The 21,074-nt window shown below is 44.8% G+C and overlaps 1 protein-coding gene across 1 annotated transcript in view; it reads left to right on the plus strand.

The window, feature by feature from the left end:
* Nucleotides 1-3,834: 3,834 nt before the first annotated feature.
* LRIG1 (leucine rich repeats and immunoglobulin like domains 1) overlaps nt 3,835-21,074 on the plus strand; it is a 132,467-nt gene continuing 115,227 nt past the window's right edge. The window contains exon 1 of the mRNA XM_069084163.1: nt 3,835-4,791. Coding sequence (XP_068940264.1) covers nt 4,577-4,791 — 215 coding nt within the window. The 5' untranslated portion in view covers nt 3,835-4,576. The remainder of the gene's footprint in view (nt 4,792-21,074) is intronic.

Consider the following 21,074-nt stretch of genomic DNA (forward strand, 5'->3'; position numbering starts at 1 on the left):
CTTGAGGTCAGGGACTGTCCTGCTTGCTTGTATGTTAATTCTTAGCACTAACTAGTATCTGGCATATTATTTCTGTTTAGTCATTTCAGTGATGTTCAACTCTTTGTGCCCCATTCAGGGTTTTCTTGGCAAAGATACTGGAATGGTTTGACATTTCCTTCTCCGGATCAGTTTACAGATGAAGAAACGTAGGCAAACTGGGTTAAATGACTTGCCCAGGGTCACAGAGCTGGATAAGTGTCTGAGACCAGATTTGAACTCATGAAGATGAATCTTCCTGACTTCAGACTGGGTACTTTATCCACTGTACCACCTAGCTGCCTACCTCTGGTATGTAGTAAGTACTTAATACTTTCCTCTCTCTTTCCTTCCCTCTCTCTTACTTCCCTATCTACTTGACTATATCTATCTATCTATCTATCTATCTATCTATCTATCTATCTATCTATCTATCTATCTATCTATCTATCTATCTGTCTGTCTGTCTACCTGTCTGTCATCCATCTATCCTGGTGTGTAAGATGGGGAGATAAAATGGACTAAGCAATAGTGCCGTGTGCTTGGGAGTGACTGGCCCCCAAAAGAAGCCATTAAGGCCTTAATGTCAGCTTGGAGGAAGGTCTCTAGCAGAACCCTCTAGGAATCTTTCCTTGGCCTCTTGCTTATCAACACCTTAGTGGAAGGCATAGATAGCCTGCTTATCAAATGTCCATGTGACACAGGACTGGGAGGAATTGCATGGTGGAGGAGAGACTGAGACCCAAACAAGATTTCAAAAGGTCAAATCTAATTAAATGAAATACAATCGGGACAAGTGTAAACGCCTGCATTGGTGAATTTAAAAGAAAAATCAACTTCAAAAGACAAGAAGGTAGAGGTGTGACTTGGCAGTGGCTCCTTTAATAGGCCACAAACTCAACAGGAGCCAATAGTAAAATCCAGCAGTACAGGGGGAACAGTGATCCTTTGAAGGCTTTAGAGGAGGCTCAGGTGTCCAGAGCAGAGGCTCTAATGAGGGAGGTGTGGGTGCCACTGAGCTCTCTCTGCTCCCTTCAGACCACAACCAGAATACTGTACTGGGGTCTGGGTGAGGAATTTTAGGAAGGACATTGATAAATACCAAATGAGAAAATATATGAAAAGTTCTTGGCAGCTTTATGGCTCAAGAGATACAGAAACGCCAGCTATTAACTTTTAAAAATAAAATTGAGAGTGTCCGGGGGGAGTAACCAGGAGAGATATCAATAGAAGCATAGGTTTAGAGCAAGAGGGTGATCTTAAACATCCTCCAGTCCAACCTCCTTATTTTACAGAGGAGGAAATTGAGGACTAGGGAGGTAAGAAGATCACATATCTACACCCCATTTTACAGATGAAGAAACAGAGGCCCCAGGGCATTAAGTGACTTGTTCAAGGTCACCAAGATATTAAATGCCAGAGGTCAGATTTGAAGTCTAGTCTTGTTCCTTCATCATTACCCCTCACTGTATCATACTGGTGAGATGCTGCACCAATACCAGGAACTGGGGACATTTATCTTGCAGAAAAGGGGACGTGTCACATATGACAACTTTATATGTGTTTTTTATATGTTCTGTTTGGTCCCAAAGAATAAGAAGCAGTGAGCAGAAGCTGCCAAAGGGGCAGTTTTAGGTTTGATCTAAGGAAAAATGTTCTTGCTCTTGTATTTATCAAGGGTTAGGTTAAGCTGAGCAGAGGGAGAGGCTGTGATTTCCCCCTCTATCAGAGGCCATCCAGTGAAGGTGGGATTGCCCCTTTTTGGGTATGTGGCAGAGGAGATCCCTGTTCAAGTAGGGAAGGCTTACAGGATGCATGCACTCTTGTCTCTTCTCATTCTGAGATCCTGTAAGGTGTTTATCTGTGTATCTAGTTACTTACATGTTGTGTTTCCCAGTAGAAAACTGAGCTCCTGGAGGGCTGAGATTGGCCTTTGTTTGTATGCTCAAACCTTAACACAGTTCCTGGCACATAGAGTAGCTGGGCCTGGAGTCAAGAAACCCCCAGTTCAAATCTGACCTCAGATATTTAATAGCTTTGACCCTCTGGACAAGTCACTTAGCCTCTCTTTGCCATTTTTTCACGCCAGTAACAATTGCACCTACCTCTCAGGGTTTGCCGATGACTTTGCACAGCCCTACCTCACTTAAATCCAATTCACTTGCAAGTCAAGACATCACCTTTCTCTCCTCGAAAGAAGAGTGAGGATCAAATGTTCACAGTGCCCAGAACACAGTAAGTGTTGTAGAAATTGTAGAGTTGTTAACTCTCACTATTGTCCATGCTAATTGACTGACTGCAGGGTAGTAGTGCTGGGAATACATGGACAAAAGCAAACAGTCCCTGCCCTCAAGGACCTTGCAGTTTATTAGGGGTGTTACTATATGCATTCCCTTAAAAAAAGAGCAAATTCAAGAACCAGTGATGGTATCACAGACAGAAATGCTTTTACTTGGGTTACCAATAGCAGGCTGTGTGTGTGTGTGTGTTAAACTTGAGACAGGAGCCTATGACAGTGGGGAATTCCATGGATTTTCTACGTTCCCTTAAAGCAGACTCTGGGGGTAAAGCTAGAAAATTAACCACAGGATTGGTTTTTTTTTTTTTAACTTCCAGAGGAGCCGAGTTCTCTAAGATTTAATCTGCAGAAACAAATATTTTTCAACAGACACAACCTGCTTATTTTCCATATTTATATATAAACAGCAAATTATGACAAGGTGTGCAGTTATGCTAGAAACGTGCATGGCGGGGGGGGGGGGGGGGGGGCGGGGGGAGACACTAGACAAAGCCAAATGTCTGGAGGCGGAGATGGTATATATACACTGCCTTAACAAAGTGTGTGTGTTTTTTAATTTGCTATTGTAGCACATGGCTACTCGATCCAGATCTGTACCAAAGTTAGAAACCGCCTCCAAGAAACTGCGCTTTCTTTTTTGACATCTTTGCTATTACAAGCACTGTGATCTAGTGCTCTCGAGAGTTGGTGAAGAGAACTGGATTTTTTTTTTCTACACCCCCCCCCCTTTTTTTAACTAGTGTTCGCAGAAATACCCTACAGCTAAGACTTGGAAGGGGGAGGGGGTTAACCACGGTCTAGACTTGGTTTCAGCAGCACACGCTGATTATGCAAATCCAGTCCCCTAGTAAATCAGGGAAATATGATTGCGTTTCAAGCGCCTAGTAAGTGGGAAACAAAGCCAGCCTCTGGGACCGTCCACAATTTATGTGGCACTTCCTCCCCCCTTGCCCCCAGACACAAAGAGACAAACAGAAGCAGGCCGACGCCCTCCACCAGGGCCCCGGGGCCTGCCCCAGGGTGGGCACCTGGAAGGTGGGGAGGGGGTGGGTTCGTGACATATTTCGGGAGCTGCTCCTCTGGGAAGGAGGAAGAGGCGAGGGTCGGCGGCCTCCACAGATTGCATCCGCCACGCGAGTTTTGCATACTTTCCCAACTTTGCACGTCTCCCAGACCTGGACGAGTACTCCAGGAAGGACTCCCCGGGCCCCAGCCCTCCTCCTACCCTCTCCCGGCCGAGCCTGCGATTCTCCTTTAAGAAGCAGGGGGTGGGGATGGGGGAGAGTCCCTCCCCATTCCCCAGTCTTTCACACCTTGGGTGGGAAAAAAAAGTGGGGGCTCTGAGCCCCAGGGCGGGGAAGGGAGGGGCGGGATCGGCACCCTTGTCTGGGCCAATCGGGAGGCCCTGGGACGCGGCGGCCCCAGGACCCTCTGCCCGGGGCCAATGGGGAGCGAGCTGGGGGGCGGAGCCGGGGCAAGTTGCAATGTATCCAACGTGGGCCCGGCCCGGGCGCGCGGCGGCGGCGTTTGCGGCGGGGGGGCGGGGCTGCGGTGACCTGGGAGAGTTGGGAGTGCGATTGTTTGGGCGCGCGGGGCTCGCGCAGCGGTGCCGGAGCAGAGCCGTGCACAGAGCGGAGCGGAGCCGTGCACTGCTGAGGCGAGCGGTGAGCTGTGAGCGCTGCCAAGTCGAGCAGTGCCCCGAGCGGAGGGGGGCTCTGCTGCTGAGAGGAGAGGCGTGTGTGCCGGACAGCCGGGCCGGAGCCGAGGGCTTGCGCGCGGAGCGAGACGATGCCCGTGGCAGCTGGGCAGCTGCGGGACTGAGCCGCTCGTGGGGGGGCCCGGCCGGCCGCGGGAGTTGGACGAGGATCGGCGCTCTCTCGCTCCGTTTGCAGCAGCTTGTACAGGGGACGACCCTGCCCGAATGGGCGCAGACCCCCCTGCTTGCCTGGGGCGCTGGGCTATTTGAGCGGCGGGGCCCCTGAAGCAGCCCGGGGAGGAAAAGGAGGTGGAGAAGGGCGCGGATCCCGCCCCCGCTTCCAGCCTCGCTTGCTATCTCGGACTGAGGGCACTCCGGCCGGGCCACCGAACTTGCGTCCCGAGGCGATGCTGGGCGCCTAGCGCCGAGGGGCTGAGACGCGGATCCCCCAGCCTCCCTCCCGTTCGCCCCAGACCTGTGCCTGCGCTCCCCCGCGAGTCCTCCGAAGTTCCCACCGGCCGCCCCCACCCCGCCGGGCCGGACCGGACCGCGCCGAAGCCAAGATGGCGGGGCGCAGTTGGGGAGGCCCCGGGGCTCCCCGGTGGCCGTTCCCCCGCCTACTGCTGGCCCTCGGCTTGCGGCTGCTGTTGGCCGCGGCCGCCCCGGAGCCCGACGCGCCCTGCGCCTCCAACTGCACTTGCACCGGGGCGCTGCTGGACTGCAGCGGGCTAGGGCTGGTGGCACTGCCTGAAGAGCTGCCCTCCTGGACCGTCACGCTGTAAGTGCCCCCTGCCGCGGCCGTGAGGGTGGGGCCCACGGGGGTGCAAAGCTGCGTGCATGCAAGCATGAGTGCGTGAGTGTGTGTTCGCCTGTCTGTAGCTCCTGTAACTCGACCTCGCATGTGCGGCGAGTGGATAATGAATCAGGGTCACCCTACTCGTCCCCACCCCGCTCCAGTGGGCGCCTTGGTTTGGGGTTGGGGGCTGCACACCCCCGGGCCCCTGCCCAGGACTAAGGCTCCCCCCCGCCCCAGTCATCCCCTTGGTGATGATGGGATTACTCCTCCTGAGGGGTCCTCCATCCTAAGGTGGGTATCCCCCTTTCAGCGTCCTGCTGCTTAGTTTCATGCACTGCCCTGGACAGCTGTGACTTTGCTAATTTAAGTCTGTTGTCCCGCAAAGAAAGTTGTCTCTGCTCCTTTCTGGATGGTACCCTCACGCCGCGGGGAGCTTATAGATAGACTGCTGGCTGATTCGTGACCCCTGTTAATGATCTCCCTCAAGGACGATTGAAACTTAAGGCGGTATAGCTGTAAAATGAAAAAAAAAAATCCATATGAATGGGAGCAAAAGCTCTCTTTAGCTTTACGAAAAAAAAAAATCTTCCATCATCTGGGGTTGAATGCTGATGCCCTAATCACCAGTACTTGGCATTTCCATAGTTACCTCTATTCTCTGAATGATTCAGCCCTTGGGTAAACGGGTGCTATTAGCTGCTCTTTGCTTCATCAATGCTAACTTGTCATGAACCCATTCTTCTCTGGAAGAGATTGAAACTTTTTCTTGAATATAAAAAGAGGTGCTAATAGAAATTCCTGTCCACTCAGCATTCATTTATTGAGCAGCTTCAGACTGAGGGAAAGAATTCGGTGCCAGAAATTTAAAAACACGCCCCCCCCCCCAAAAAAAAAACCCAAACCAACAAAAATTTTTTTTTTTGTTTTTGCTGGAAGGAGAGTTTTAACACCTGTAAATCGATCTGAGAAAATGTCTTGGTATCTGGTACTTGATTCTTGTGGTGGGGAATAAAAAGTGTGTTTCTAGCGGTAACCTGAAAATGGAAAAGTTAGATTCAGGAGGGGAGTACTCTGGTAGTCCCAGCAGTGCTTGAACTTCTGACTCACCGAATTCTACCAGAAGATGATTATGTAAATTATCTCATACGTACATATATACATACGTGTATACATGCGTGTATGTATGCATATATACACATCAACATATGTAAATGATAGCCAACATTTAAGAGCTTACAAAAACCCTGTGAGATTTATAGGGCAAGTCTTTATCTCATTTCACCGAAAAGAGACTGAGGCACAGAATAAATGTCCAGTAATTGTATTTGAGTCAGGACTTAAATCCAGGTCCTTCTTGCAGTCTGTTAAAAATAATGTTTTTAAAGAGACAGGGAGTGCAGGGGAATAGTTGAAACCCTGCAAAAGGCTGGACTTAACTAATAAGTCTTCCCCAGTCCTGCAGAAATGACCAGTCCAGTGCACTGTGCGCCCCTCCCCTTTGGTTCCTGATCCACTACCCCTTTACAGTATGCCAAACTGACTCTCAAACTGGGTCAGTATTTAAAGAAGATAAAGTAAAATGAACCTTTATTTCTTCCAAACGGAAGTCCATGTCTAGGCCATTTCAATAATAAGTATCGCATATCCTTTGTTGTTTACTTGGGTCTTGCTTTCAACACACAGGTAGTAAGTAAGTGGTCAGTTACACTTTTGGAGTAGGCAGGCATCCATCCATCCAGCAAATGACTTTAATCATTGGTTCAGTTTGCTGTTTTTGGCCAGATGCTGGTCAGCCTAACAAGCATGTATTAAATGGTACTGAGGACTCAAGCACCTGCTTGAGGGAGGAAGTGTGGGGGTGGGGGGAAATACCCCCAGCCTGAAGGAAAGTTGAGTCATAATTAAGGACATAGGAGGTCAAAGAGCAAGGGATCACTTATAGCCTGAGAGCTGGAAGGGACAGATTGGGAAACTGAGGTCAGAGACAAGCACCTTGCCTAAGATGACACAGGTTACAACTAAAGCCAAGATCCGGGGGGTGGCTAGGTGGCACAGTGAATAAATAGAGCACCAGCCCTGGAGTCAGGAGGACCTGAGTTCAAATTCAGCTTCAGACACTTAACTAGCTGTGCGACCTTGGGCAAGTCACTTAACCCCAATTGCCCTGCCCTCCCCCTTCCAAAAAAAAATAGCAAAAAATAAAAAATAAAGCTAAGGTCTGAACTCAGGTCCAAATATTGGACGCTACCTGGGGGAACAGGGCATGCCATAGTTGTTAGGTTTTTAAAAATAATTTTTAAAAAATGAAACAAAGTTTTTAGAATTGATAGCAGTTTACTTAGTTTGACAGCTGGTATAGTGCAAAATACTTGTTTGATCTTGGGGTAGGAAGACAACTAAAAAAAATTCATGTGATCATAAAACTTAGTATGGTCATGCCTTGTGTCCATTTAATTTTAGGATAAACCACAATTATGTCCAGTAGTTCAGGGGTGTCATTTGTGTCACAAATACTGGTTAACATTATTTTTTTAAGTCTCAATTTTCAGTGCCTGGTGGTGTGAAGTAAGGATAGAGGATTGAGCAGGAGTCTTATCTATGATACTAACTGGCTATATCTAGTCTTATTAATTAATGCCCCATGCAGTTCTCCTTGGCTCTAAGTTTCTGAGCATTTGCTGACCTTCCTTCTTGACGAGAAGACTCACCCTAAATTAGCTACAGGCAGTGTGGCCACGTGGAAGCTACAGTTCTGAACTTGAGAGTAGGGCATAAAAGGTCTGGGTTCGAAATTCACCTTTGTGATTTTTAATAGCTGTGTGATCATGGGCCAGCCTGGAGCAGTGCAAACTGAATTTGGAGGGCCCCTGGGTTCAAAACTGACTCAGTCTCATACTACCTGTGTGACCTTGGGCAATAGTTCAACCTTTCTGGCCTAAGTTTCCTCATCTATAAAAATGCAGAATTGATTAACTGGCACTTGAGAGCTCCCTTCAACTCTAAATTTTATTTTCCTCCAGCTTCAGACCACTGACACCCAGCCCTTATCTACTAAATTATAAATGATTGCTCTCTTACTTGGTGAAGGGAGTTGCCCACACATTAACTATCAATAACAGCTCCTAGTTATATGGCACTTGGTACAAGTCTACTATCTTTATTTCACACGTGAAGAAATTGAGGGCCAATTAAGTTATATGTTCCTATAGTTACCCACTTAGTAAGGAATTTATTTAGGCCTTTAAACCACAGCCTTCTGGCTCCAAGACTGGAATTGGGCTTTCTGACCTGAAGTTTTGGTTTTAAGTGTTTTTTGTTTTTTTGAGGGGCAAAAAAAGGTAGGTGGGTTTTGCCATATGTCTGTTGATTAGACTGTAAATTCCTAAGTAGTTTTTTTTTTAAAGCCACTTTCTGTAGCTTTCAGTGTATACTCTAATATCAGCACCCTCCCGCAGTGGGATATATGGATGGAAACTTTCAAAGATCATTTTTTTTTTAATAGAGCAGCATTTCAAATCCCAGGTTGGCGAAATGTTCAGGACTTGGAATCTTTTGCTTGGTTTAAAAATCTTGCTCATTAGGCTGGCTCATGGCAGCACCCGATTTAGGAAGGGATTAAACAGTAGAACTGCCTATGGTGAGTTATTCTGGTCAGTTAATAGTAGTTATCTATAATGCCATAAAGTATCTTCTACGATGGTATGACTTTACACCCTTGAAAGCCTTGTATCCGAAGAGACTTGGAGCTGGTTAGAAGCGCGGAATTCCTTTAATAGCCGCTCAGGCAAACAGTCTCAGGGCTATGGGTTAGAAATAGCAGGGACCTCATGGATCCTTGGGCTTTGGCAAAGACTGCATTTCATATTAGGAGAGAAGATTGGGCCCATGGAAAGAACTGAAGGCTTGGGAGTCAGAGGGACTCAGTTCAAGTCTGAACTATGGCATTTAATGCCCATCTGGTTTCCGGGCAAGTAATTTGAACCTCTCTGGGTCTCAGTTTCCAAATCTGTAATTAAACTCCAAGGTCTCTCAGTGATCTTATTAAGGAAAGTAAAACTTGCCTTACTAATAGAAAAATGAGATATTGAAAAGGGTATGTGTGTGTGTGAATTGGCATAATTAAAATTATATAAGTAAATATTTTGGATTTCCTGAGGATTGACTGTGACCTTTGTAATCGTGCTGGATTCTTAGGGGTCAGGAAGACCTGTTTAAAATCTGAGCCTCAGTTTCCTCATCTGTCCCACGGAAGGCAGTGTTTTTTGCCTTTCTTTGTGTCTCCAGTGTTTAGCAGTGCCTGGCACATAGTAGGGGCATATTAACTGAGTGAATAGGAGCGCTGGTCTTCAGACCCACCTGTGACATATTTTGTGTCAGAGTGAATAGCTCTTGGGAGGATCAGATGTGACATATTTACAGGGTTTTGCCAGACTCAAAGAGTTAAATAAATGTCAGCTGTTAGTAGGAATCATTTTGTGGTTTTTCTTACAATTTCTAAACATGTTGATACTTTTTCTCTCATCCCAGTCATTTCAGAGAAGTCTACCTTTTCTCTCCAGAGGGAACTTGGAATAATTTATCTCATTTATTGTAAGTCCTGAGGTCTGAGAAAGAAAAGCAAATAAATAGAAATAATCCATGTACTGTATTTGTGTGTATCTTGTGATTTTCATCTCTGAAAACTATTCTCACCAGCTTGATTTGAACTGGGTCTTTCTGCCTTGGGCTAGCTCTGTAGATATCACTGTAGGCTGCCCCTGATGATAATAATAATAGCAAATACTATTAATAGTGCAATAGTAGTGTTATAATAGGAACAAGTACCTTGCACATAGGATTAATAAATGTTTTTCGTTGTTTAGTCATTTTTCAGTTGTTAGGGTTTTCTTGGCAAAGGTATTGGAGTGGTTTGCCATTTCCTTCTCCCCTCATTTTACAGATGAGCAAACTGATGAGGCAGAGAGGATGAAGTTACTTTCCCAGGGTAACCCAGCTACTAAGTGTCTGAGGCCAAAGGCCAGATGCCAGATTTGAACTCAAGAAGATGAGTCTTCCTGACTCCAGGCCTGGCACTTAACTCTGCTACCCATGGTGCCACCTCGCTGCCCTTAACAAATGCTAGTTGATTGATTTTTAATTAAAGGATACTAAATCTGTGGAATGGAAGACTTACAAAATATAGAGCCCTAGCAGGAGTCATCAGAATCAAGTGGGAATGTGGTGGCATATAAATAATCTCTGACTTTCTTCCTGCTATGGAAGTTGTTCTGATGTGGCACTTTCAATGAACCTACGATATTTCCCAGCCACTTAGAAGTTTTCTTGTCCACCTGTGTCTACAGCACATCAAATATAAAAGAAAAAGAGCCAGATAGCAACTTGTTCCCCTGGAGATCTGAACTGTATGGTAAAAGATGGGAACTAGGTGAGTAGCAGTAATGGTGACGATGAGAACTTGTAGTGAATGAGTGAGCACACATGCCCATACTGTTCCTGCAAGCAGGCTGGCAGACCCAACCAGCCAAGTTAATCAATGACCCTGGGCAGGAAGCCAATGGCCAGACTTCTTCTCAGAGCTTGGGAAGCAGCTGAACTGCTCAGCCTGTTGAATAATTGGACTGAAAGCTCTTCTTTCTAGCACTCACTTTGAAGCTGCTTGATAGGAAGACTTCAAAAGCTGTTTAATAACTCAGTAAGTCTGATTCACATTAGAACATTATCTGTGGCTGTAAGCTTCAGTGCTGAGCTCTGAGTAGCAAAAGCTTTTTCACTTAAATGTGCCAGGTGCAGATGTGATGGGCTCTCTGAACCTGTGCGGGGGCTGGAGTCCTGAGCAAAGCCCACTCTCTGTTTCTGATTAAAGGCAGAGCTTAAGGACATGATTTCTACACAAGTTCACTTTGGGTAGATGACATTGAAAGTAAACATTTGTATATTTCATCAACACTGCATGAGTTTCTGCTATAACTGCATTCAAATGCAAGAAAAGACATATTGTAAATGTCTGTATTTAAAAAGGATTTAGGGGTGGGTAGCAGTGGCCTTGGAGTTAGGAGGACCTGAGTTCAAATTTGGGCTCAGACACTTAACACTTACTAGCCGTGTGACCTTGGGAAAGTCACTTCACCCCACTTGTCCTGCCTTCCCCCCTCCAAAAGGCAACAAAAGGGGGAGGATTTAAATGTCTTTCGGCAGCAAGGTGGCCCAGTGTATAGAGTTCCTGTTCTCATCTTCCTGGGTTCAAATCTGGCTTCAGACATTTGCTAGCTGGATGACCCTGGGCAAGTCACTTAACCTTGCTTGCCTCAGTTTCCTCATCTGTCTGAAATTGGTTGAGGCATCACTTTGAAATATAGTTTCTCACTTTGGTCTGGAAAATAAGTTAGGAGGGAAAAATCACCTGCTTGACTCTAACCTACCTTTCCAAACTTAGCTATATGGACTTCCCTTTTTTGTTCTAGAGTCGAGTGGGAGGGCATTCTTGGGCATAGGGGAAGATACTGATTTGACACAGCAATGATCTCTGTTGGGGGCTGTTAGGCTCACCTCCCCTGCACCTTTCCATCACACCTTCATCAAGTGCCACCTCCTACTTGAAGCTGCCTTTCCCCACCCCTCTCCTGCAATTCATTTATTTTGTATTTTCCATATATGAAATTCCTTATATATGCTGTCTTATGATAAAATGTGAACTTCTTGAGGGTAGGGACTGTTTCATTTTTGTCTTTGTATTTCCAAGCCCCTAGTATATTACCTGGGGCAAAGTAGGTGCTTGAGAAATGATTGCTAATGGATTGATTGTGAGGAAATGCTCTCAAAACTTTGGGACAGGCGCAAGCACGGAGCCTCTTTGGCATAAATAGAGCCTATCTCAGTTTTCAAGGTGTCTCTGCTTGTGGATTGAGTAGGTCTTCTGGGGTCACCCTGCTGGGTGTGACCTATGACATGTATTCTGATGAAATGCCCCAAGGCTTGGGACATTGGGACATCTACAAATTGGCTGACTTTCCTGTGGCAAACAAAATTGCTTCTTTCCCCAATTGTTACCACCTCGCTTCCACTCCATGCTTATAAAAAACCAAACTCCCCGGTCTGGCTCCTATGAATCCCCAGCAATCTGAAGACTCGGGAGTCCCAGCAGTGAAACTTTGGGCAGATCCCTTGGCTTCCGGCAGCCTCATCTATCCTCCCAGTGGCGTGGGCTAGCTATATGACCCCTCCCAGCTCGGGGCCCTAGGATTCTGAATTTGGTGCAGCCAGCTCCTGCTGTGCTGAAGGGTCAAGGTCTGAAATGTAAATGCTGATTGCCAATCCACTAAAACCCTTTGGATTTTAGCTGATAAAAATAATAATGTGACATTTACTAGCAAGGTTTCTGAAATCTGTACCTTTTGTAGCTCCTTCTCTTTGACTGAATCTGAGCCCCGAAGTTCTAATTAACCCCATCTAACAGATAAGCAAACTAATTGAGGCTTAATTAAAGTGGTTAAATGCTAGCCCAGGGGATCCCTTAATGTTTGTTAGCGTGTTGGTTTTGGTTTCTGTTGGTTTGTTTTTGGCCACTTTGTGTCCCTAGTTCAGTGGTATAGTATGTGTGTAATAAAAGCATGTGGAGTAGCTGACCAGCTGGTAAGCATGGGAGCAGGATTCCAACCCAGACCCTGCTGACTTCAAAGCTTGTACTGTCTCCACTCTGCAGGCCAGTAAGTGACCTAGGAGTCAGGAAGACTCAAGTTCCAGATATTGCTTTAGACATCTGTTAGCTGTGTGACCCTCTAGCCTCAGTTTCCTTGTGTGTAAAGTGGGGATGATAGGGTTTTTGTGAGGATCCACACGCATGCAATGTGCTTTGCAAACCTTAAACTGAGTTCCTGGGTTGAGCACAGGGCTGAGCAGGACTGAGAATTCCTCCTGATCTGAGTTCTTAAGGCTATGAGCTTGCCCAGTTAACTTTTCCCCAGTTTGCATGATTGTTAGAAACAATTTTAAGCCCTGTTACTTACTCCATTCTCTCCTAGAAATAAACATGAAACACTGACAGCATTAGGAATACTAGGAACTAGGAAGAGTGGAGGGGGAAATGTTGGGAAAGTGAGGATATCCAGTTTTTAGAGGTGGGATTTGGAGTGGGGGGGGGGGGGCAGAAGTCCAGCATGTGGCTGGAGTTGGGGATGACCTGAATAGTCATAGTGATCAGTTGGATGGTTATGTGATGGGGACCATGGGGGAGGGGCAGGGCAGCTTTGGTACCTAACTGTTCTGTTGGGAGATAGTGAGAAGTGACTTTGTGGATGGTGTTGACTGAGGTGCTAATTTCTATGGAGATTATCTATTTTTTTTTCCATCTCCGTTCAGTGTTCTTTCTCCCTTACTTTGTTCTCCTCTCCTGTAACTGAAGGAGTGAACAGCTGGAATTTACTTTAACCAGAGCATGCATTTGTGTTTTGAGGCAGTTGATAATTTACAAAGCACTTTACTTATGGCCACATTAAGGTGAGAGTGTCAAAGTCATTCTTCTTATCCATAAAAGATGAGGAAACTAGCACCCAGGAAGGTTAAGCGACTTGGCCAAAGTCAGGCGGCTTTTGAGTGGTCGAATGGGGAAGGGGAGGGCCCTCACGTCCAGATCTTAGGATCAGACATTTAGAGTCGGAACCCATTTAGTCCAAAGTCCTCATTTTATCTCAGCAGAGGGAAACTGAGGCCCAGGTCTACAAAGGTAGACAGCAACTGCCCCAGCCCCGCTCGTTTCCTGAAGCTGCTCCCTCAGACAGCAGGTTGCCTCTCTGGCAAAGTCGTTCTGCTCTGAGGTGTTCTGTTCTCCCTATCCCTGCCTTTCATGGCCATATCTCTTTTATGTTTTCCCTCCCATGTCCGCTTTCCTTCTGCTTATGTCATCAGTTGGGCCTTATAGGGTAGCTTTCAAGGCTGGCGTGATGGAGTAGGAACCAACACCTGGGTTCAGATGTGGGCCTGGCCAGTTCAGGGGGCCTCCTCAGGCAAGGCTTCCTTGGGGCCACATTTCCTCTGTGATCTCTGAGATGTTGCTTCCAGCTGAGAATTTTCTGACTACATCTTTGTTAAATCCATTTGGGAAATGAATAAAGGGGAGACTTTTTGTCTGTACTTTGTACATAAATGGGAAAGTCTCCGAGCCCTGCTTCCTGTTGGTAGCCCCCTGCTCCTGGGCTGGGGGGGCAGTACCTCATATCTGTGGCCAATAAACAGATGGTGTTCACACCCGAGTCCAAGCTAGAGTGAGTGACTCCAATGTGTCACACAGTCTTTCTCTGTGGCCTGCCTCCTATAGGCAGTTGCAACTTGTTGACAAAGGGAAAGTTTAGTCCTTAGAAGACTGAGGACTTGTTTCTCTTGGGACATTCTGGGCTGGAAACCCTGGCAGGCTTTTTCCATAAGTGATTTAATATCTAAAGAGGGGAAGAAATAACCCCAAACAGAAGTACTCGGTGCCCTTGGTTGGAAGTCTGGCAAAGAACAGAGAAGTTAAGGAGTGTTGGAGTACAGCGTAATGTGGACTGTCACTTGTCCGGTACACGAAGGCTTGCAAAGCCCTTTGTAGACTTTCTCTCTATGGTTTAATCTTCAACAGTCCTACAAGGTGTTCTCGATTAAATGGAAACCCTTGGACAGTGAGTGTGGTTCTTTCCTTGTCTTTGAATCCCCAGAGCCTAGCACAAATGCCTGGCATTACTCAGTCCTCTTGGCTAACTGATCATCCTTATTTTACAGATGAGGAAAGTGAGGCTCTGAGAGTGATTACAACCCACCAGTTGTAAGGGAGGGCCTTAGAGGAGATTTGAATTCAGTGTTTTCTGATTCCAAGCGCGTCACTCTCCACTGTCCCTTTAAGTTAGGTTCTGGGTGAACGAATGACAGCAGTACTGTTTCGGCAGCATTCCTGTCTTGTACATCTATCCCCAACCTAAAGCAGGAGGATGAGAGAAGCAGACTTGTGAGCTGTTGTTTGTTGCAATTTCATTGACTATTTTTTTTTGGAGGGCAATTGGGGTTAAGTGACTTGCCCAAGGTCACACAGCTAAGTTGTGTGTGTGTGTGTGTGTGTGTGTGTGTGTGTGAAGTGTCTGAGGCTGGATCCAAACCCAGGTCCTCCTGACTCCAGGGCAGGTGCTCTATTCACTGTGCCACCTAGCAGCCCCTCATTGACTATTCTTACTAAGCTGTGGAAAAACTTTAGGTGATCTTTACTCTGCCTAGTTAACTAATTTCAGACATTATAGAAACATGGATCTGTGCAAGCAAATACTGGACCACAGTAGTAAGGCAGGCCAAGTGAGGTGATTAACAGTGTGTACTCCTGGGCTACTTATAAGCACTTGGCTTATGGTAGTATGATTGGGGAGAGCACCTTTTTGAAGATCTAATATTCCAGGGCAGGGGAATCATATGTCTCTGGCTCCTACTTACCACTGCTTGGGGCAGTAGGGGTATTTTAGTTTGTTTTTTTCTTGGTAGATGGCTGTGGTAGGGTATTCTGCTTCATGTGATGGGGTATTCTGAGTCTCTCTCCTGTTTTTAAACCTGGCATAACTGGTACAAAGCCCACAGTATAAAACTGATTGGTACATTACAATAAACGGTTGTCTTCTTATGAGCCAGGATGCAGATGGTAATCAGTGTTCTCTGCTAGCTTGTTTTGGCAAGAGTGGGAACTCAGAAGACTGAAGAAAACTGTGCTGTCTCTTAATAGTAAATATCTGTTGTTTATCACTTTTTAGAGTGGACTTTTGTGGTATTCGGATCTCATCTTTTACAATCCCTGAATGTTTTTCTAAAAGTCTCAAAATGCTGGGGGGGGGGAAATGAATGAAGTAAGTGAATTTATATCATGTAAGCAGAATTAGTGGAACTCAAAGAAGCTTTATCCCTAAGATAAGCTTTTTAAACTCCTATTTCAAAAGCACCTGTTCGAAAGCGTTCAACCCTGAGCGTTTGGGAATGATTCCTGGTGCACTCTTGAATTCCTAAATAGCCTCTGAGGGACTATGTCTGTTTCCTCAGTTTCAGCGTAAATTCACAGGCATTTCTCAGCTACTTTAGTGGGGAAAGCACAGGATCAGAATCAGAGATCCCAGATTTGAATCTTGCTATCGTCGGGTGCTCCCTGCTCAAAGTTGGCCAAGGTTTTGTCTTTCCAGGTGGACTGTTCACGGAAAATGATTTAGATTTAGAGCTAGAACGGCCTTCAGAAGCCGCACCGTCCACAGGTCTCTTAGTTCTATGTCTGTGGTCTGTGATTGGCTTTTCCTGATCCAAGTAGCTAATTATGTTGCTTTTTAAAAAAATAAACTTGCTATCTACCTACCTCTGAATCCTGAATGGATTCTACCTCCCTTAGTAGAATAGACCCTCCTTGAGGGCAGGGACTGTTTTTCATTTTCTTTTGTACCCCCAAGGCCTAGCAATGTGACTTTGATCTTAATAAATGGATCATCTAATAAATATTTGATTTGAACTTAGATGACAGATTTCCCCCCCTCCTGGTATTGAAGAAGTGAAGATTTATTGTACTGGGATACACACCTACACTCCCAGTTTATCTTGTTTGAGAAATTGCAGTTGGCATGTTGTTTCTGTCCTGACAAATTAAAAGGATAAGAAAAACCTGTATTTTCTCTCTCCTACCCCATGCCCCACCTTAGGAAAAGAAAAGCAAAATCCATGTAACAAATACACAAGTAAAACAAACTCCTTAATTGACGATGTCTAAAAAAAGTCTCATTTCATACACCTTGAGTCTCACCTCTCAGAGCAAGAAGTTAACAAGCTGTTTGTGCTTGGGAGCGTGTAAGGACAGCAGCACACATTTTGAGCCTCTTAATTTTGGGGATGACAGTTCCACGTGAGCAGAAGCTCCGAAAGCCTATTTTTTACTTCTACATGGTTCCTTAGGTAACAGTGGCCTTACTGCTAGATGGTTAGGCTTAGATGGCCACGTAGATAGGCAACTGCCATTTTCCTGGGCATGGTGTTGTGTCTGTCTTCTGCCATAGCACCTTAAATGAATGATCTGCCTTTTCGGTATACACTTTTAATGAAGTACTTACTGGCCAGGGTAGCTTTGATTAGCTGGGGATTCATTCAGCCCTCCTAACCAAGTAGGAAAAACAACATGCTTTTGTTTAAATTCTCTGCCCCAGAAAACTATGAATTTTTCCTTGGGTGCTGCTACACATTTGAATCCCCCATAAACTTTCCTGGCTCTCTGGACAGCTGTTAGCGGGTTTTTCTGTTGCTTATTAATTGTTTGAAATCCATTAGCAAATAATAAATGCAATTAGAGTTTTTAAAAATGAAACTTTAAAAATGAAGCTTTGAGAAATGCCTGGTTAAATAAATCTTAATTTAAGTAAGTACTGATGGTCTTTTGTCAGTGTGGGGTTTGAGGGAAATTAAATGTGGTTGACCATCCAACCTGGGGATGCCTGAAGTTGAGATATAACTGAGAAAATCGACAAAAGGTGCAGACTAGCATTATAGGGTTAGAGCTGGCAAAGACTTTAGAGACCACTGAGTCTGATCCCCTCATTTCCAAGATGGGGAAACTGAGACTCACATAAAGAAAGTGGCATGTCCAAGTCCTCTTAAGTGATAGGGGCAGGATTTGAATCCGGGTCTTCTGATAGCAAATCTAATACCATGCAGATGGGGGCTACTGGAATTTGACAGGGTTTTCAACATGTTAAAGTTTTGAAAATACTTTTCTTTAAGTGGCGAGCTGATCTTAATATTAAGTTCTGTTTATTTCTCTGTCTCTGACTTTCAGTCTTTCTCTTTGTCTCTACCTCTCTATTTGTCTCTGTCTCTCCATCTGTCTCTGCCTTTCCATCTGTCTCCATCCTTTCCTCTATTTCTCTCTGCCTCTCCATTTGTCTTTCTGTCTGTCTCTGTCCATTTATCTCTGTGTCTCTGCCTCTTCATCTCTTTGTCTCTCTTCCTTTCCATCTTGCCCTACGTTTTTGTCTCTGTCTCTCCATCTCTCTGTCTCTGTCCTTCCCTCTTTTTGTCTCTGCTCCTCCATTTGTCTCTCTCCCTCTGTTTCTGTCTCGTCTTTCAGGCTGTCTGTCTGTCTCTCTTCCTGTCTCTCTTTCTCTTCGTTTATCCCAGTCTGCAGATTGCTTTAATTTGGTGGAGCCCTGTACAGGGCGGGAGTTTGCGTGTCCAAGTCCCTGTTACTTCCACTCTGGTTTCCTGCGTAATTCTGACGAGTTGGTTTTGAAAGCTGTCTCTTTAACAAGACACGTGAAGCCCCTGCCCTTGCCCTTGCCACGGGAGGCTTGGATTTTCCCCATTGCTTTGGGCTCTTTTGCCATTTCCTCCACCTGGGGTAGGTTGTGCTTCTGGCCTGTGGGGAGCCTTCCAGCACAAACTCTACCCAAAGCTCCAAGAGCTTATAAACAGCCAAAGGAGGAGAGACTGTTCCTTCCAGGAATCGGTTTGTTGATGCTGGGCTGCAGTCGACATCAGACGCCAGTCTCGAGTTGGCCTGACCAGTGTTTCATTAGGTCTTTGAAGAGCGGAGACAGACAGACAGAAGGACGGAGAAGCAGAGACAGTGAAAGTGCACCTAGGCCAGCCACCTCCCAAATCCTTTCCTCTGTGAGCCCTGCCTTGGTTCCTGCATTCCTTTATCTTTCAAAGTACCCAAAGAAAACTTGATTTAGGAAAGGGATCTTCCCAGGGAAGAAGCAGGCCTTGCGGAGGCTGGGGGACTCTTGCAGGAGTCCAGTTGAGAATGCAAACTCAAACTTGATTTAATTAACTTGTAATTATATTATAAATCCCTGGCAGCCACTCTTCCTTTTTTTCCTTGCCTTTCACAGGAGGACAAAGCCTGAAGGGGCTTTGGAGATCATTAATACAGAGGGTCTCAAAGTGTGATCCTTGAGACCCTTTTGGGGACACCTGTGGCATCCAAACTATTTTCATAATAATAGTAAGATGTAATTTGCCAATTGAAATACTGCCTTTTCCAACTATCTGTGTGTGTGAGGTGTATCTCAGCAGTGGGATGCAGGAGAAGATAAGAGAATTTAGCTGTTTTTAAAGTCAGACAGTAAAGGTATTTGCAAAAAAAAGTATGTCTTTTTTTTTTGTTTAGGAAAATATTTTTTTCCATATGTATTTATTTAAGTAATTTATTATTTTTTATATTAACAGGTAGTAGGTTTATTATCATTTTTAACTGAATTAGTATTTTTAAAGTTATCGGTTTTAATTTCTAACCCACATAAACAAAAGCTTTTTTGGGTCCTCAATAATTTTTAAGAATGTAAAGGGATCCAGATACCAAAGTGTTTGAGAATTGCTGATCTAATCCACACCTGCCCCCTATTTTTACTTTTATCCCTGAAAGTAATAATGACTAACATTTATATATGTATGTTATACTAAATACTATTTATATATGTATATTATAACATTTATATATGTTTACTATATACCATTTGTGTATAACATTTATATACATATATTATATGATATGCTATCTATGTATAACAATTACATATGTATCCTACATACTATTTATATATGTATAACATTTTATATATACATACTATATATACTATTTATGTATGTATAACATTTACATATGTGTACTATCATTGATATTATTAAATGGGATAACACATAACAGTGCTTTGCAAAGCTGGAAGCAGTATATGAAATTTAGACATCATTCTTAAATTAAAAAAAAATCATGAACTTGATTGTCACTAACAAAAAAGAATAGTTGTGTATACAGCAGTCTGTCATCGAGTGCACTCAGATCTTGCCCAAGACATTTACTAGATGTGTGACTTTGCTAAAATCACTGAACTTTCTTGGGTCTCAGTGTTCTCATCTTTTTTTTTTTGGAGGGCAATTGGGGTTAGGTATCTTGCCCAAGGTCACACGGCTAGTGTTTTGTGTTCCGTGTCTAAGGTCAGATTTGAACTCAGGTCCTCCTGACTCCAGGACCAGTGCTCTATTCACTGTGCCACCTAGCCGCCCCTGTTCTCATCTTTTAAATGGGGATAATGACATCACCTTTCTCTCAGGGCTGTTGTGAGGGTCAAGTGAGATAGTCATAAAACACACTGTAGAAATTGTAGCTATTATGTAGTGGCTTCTATAAGACACTGCGCTCTCCCCGGGCTCTTAATTACAATGTTAGTCCTAGGAAGTTACCAAGTAGTTTTCATTTGTGACCACCATAATTATTACTGTAACGGCCCTTGTTTCTCTAGTGCTTTGTTTACAAACTTAGTCATGAATGTGTATCGTGAACCAAGATTGGAAAAAGGCCTGTGAGAGCCTGGGTAGTGGCCACTCTAGAATGGCACCCTGACCCCCTGGTTTTCTAGGTCCCTCTGGGAAGTTGGTTGACATTCTTGACTCTTCATTGGGACACCTGAGAAGCAGTCCTTCCATGGAATATTTTCCGAGAAAGTTAAGTGAACAGAGGGTAGGAAGGTTTACTGCTCACTCTGTCAAGATTGGTCGTTCCAGTGAGTGAAGAAACAGTTTCCATGCCAAGGGCTGGTCTGAGGGGATGCAAATTCCCCAAACCCAAAATGTGCTTTCCTTTTGCCACAATTACAGTCATTGTATGTATTTTGTGTTTATTTTCTTGTGTATCAGTTAATAGAAATCTTTCCAATTTTTCTCGGAATCTCAGCCATTTGCCATTACTTATACCATGATAATCTTCCATTATATTCATGTACCATAATTTATTCAGACAATGTGTTTCCCATTCTTTGTTAACACAGAAAGTGTGGCTTTGAGCAGCTTGGCACAGATATGGATGGGACCTTTCTTTCTGTTTTTTCTTGGGCATATGTGCCTGACACAAAATAGGACCTTTCCCCTTTTCTGGGGCAAGTTCCCTTGGCATTAGACCTATGGAGACAGCCGGGGCACATGGAGTCTTGACATTAGACCCTCGGTTCTAACTTTTTATGAGTGTGGGTCAAGGAAGGAAAAATAAATGAGAAGTGCGGCCCTTCCTTATCCAATTAAATGTAAAAGTTACTCTGGGTTCAGCTCGGCATGTGCCAAGTCTACCATTATTACAGGATTTCCTGTTGGCTGTGAGAGTTCTGGAAAAGCCAAGTCATCCTCATGATGCTGTTTCTGAAGAGAGGCCTATTCAACAGTCATTGGTTCATGGATCTCTTTAAAAATAAAGCAAAACAATGTATGGTTCCCTCAGAGTTGCTGTAGCATTTGGGGGAAATCTT

Source organism: Petaurus breviceps, unplaced genomic scaffold, assembly GCF_028583685.1.
Source record: "Petaurus breviceps papuanus isolate PSGF00001 unplaced genomic scaffold, PetGlider_PUasm1.0 174, whole genome shotgun sequence".
Lineage (NCBI taxonomy): Eukaryota > Metazoa > Chordata > Mammalia > Diprotodontia > Petauridae > Petaurus > Petaurus breviceps.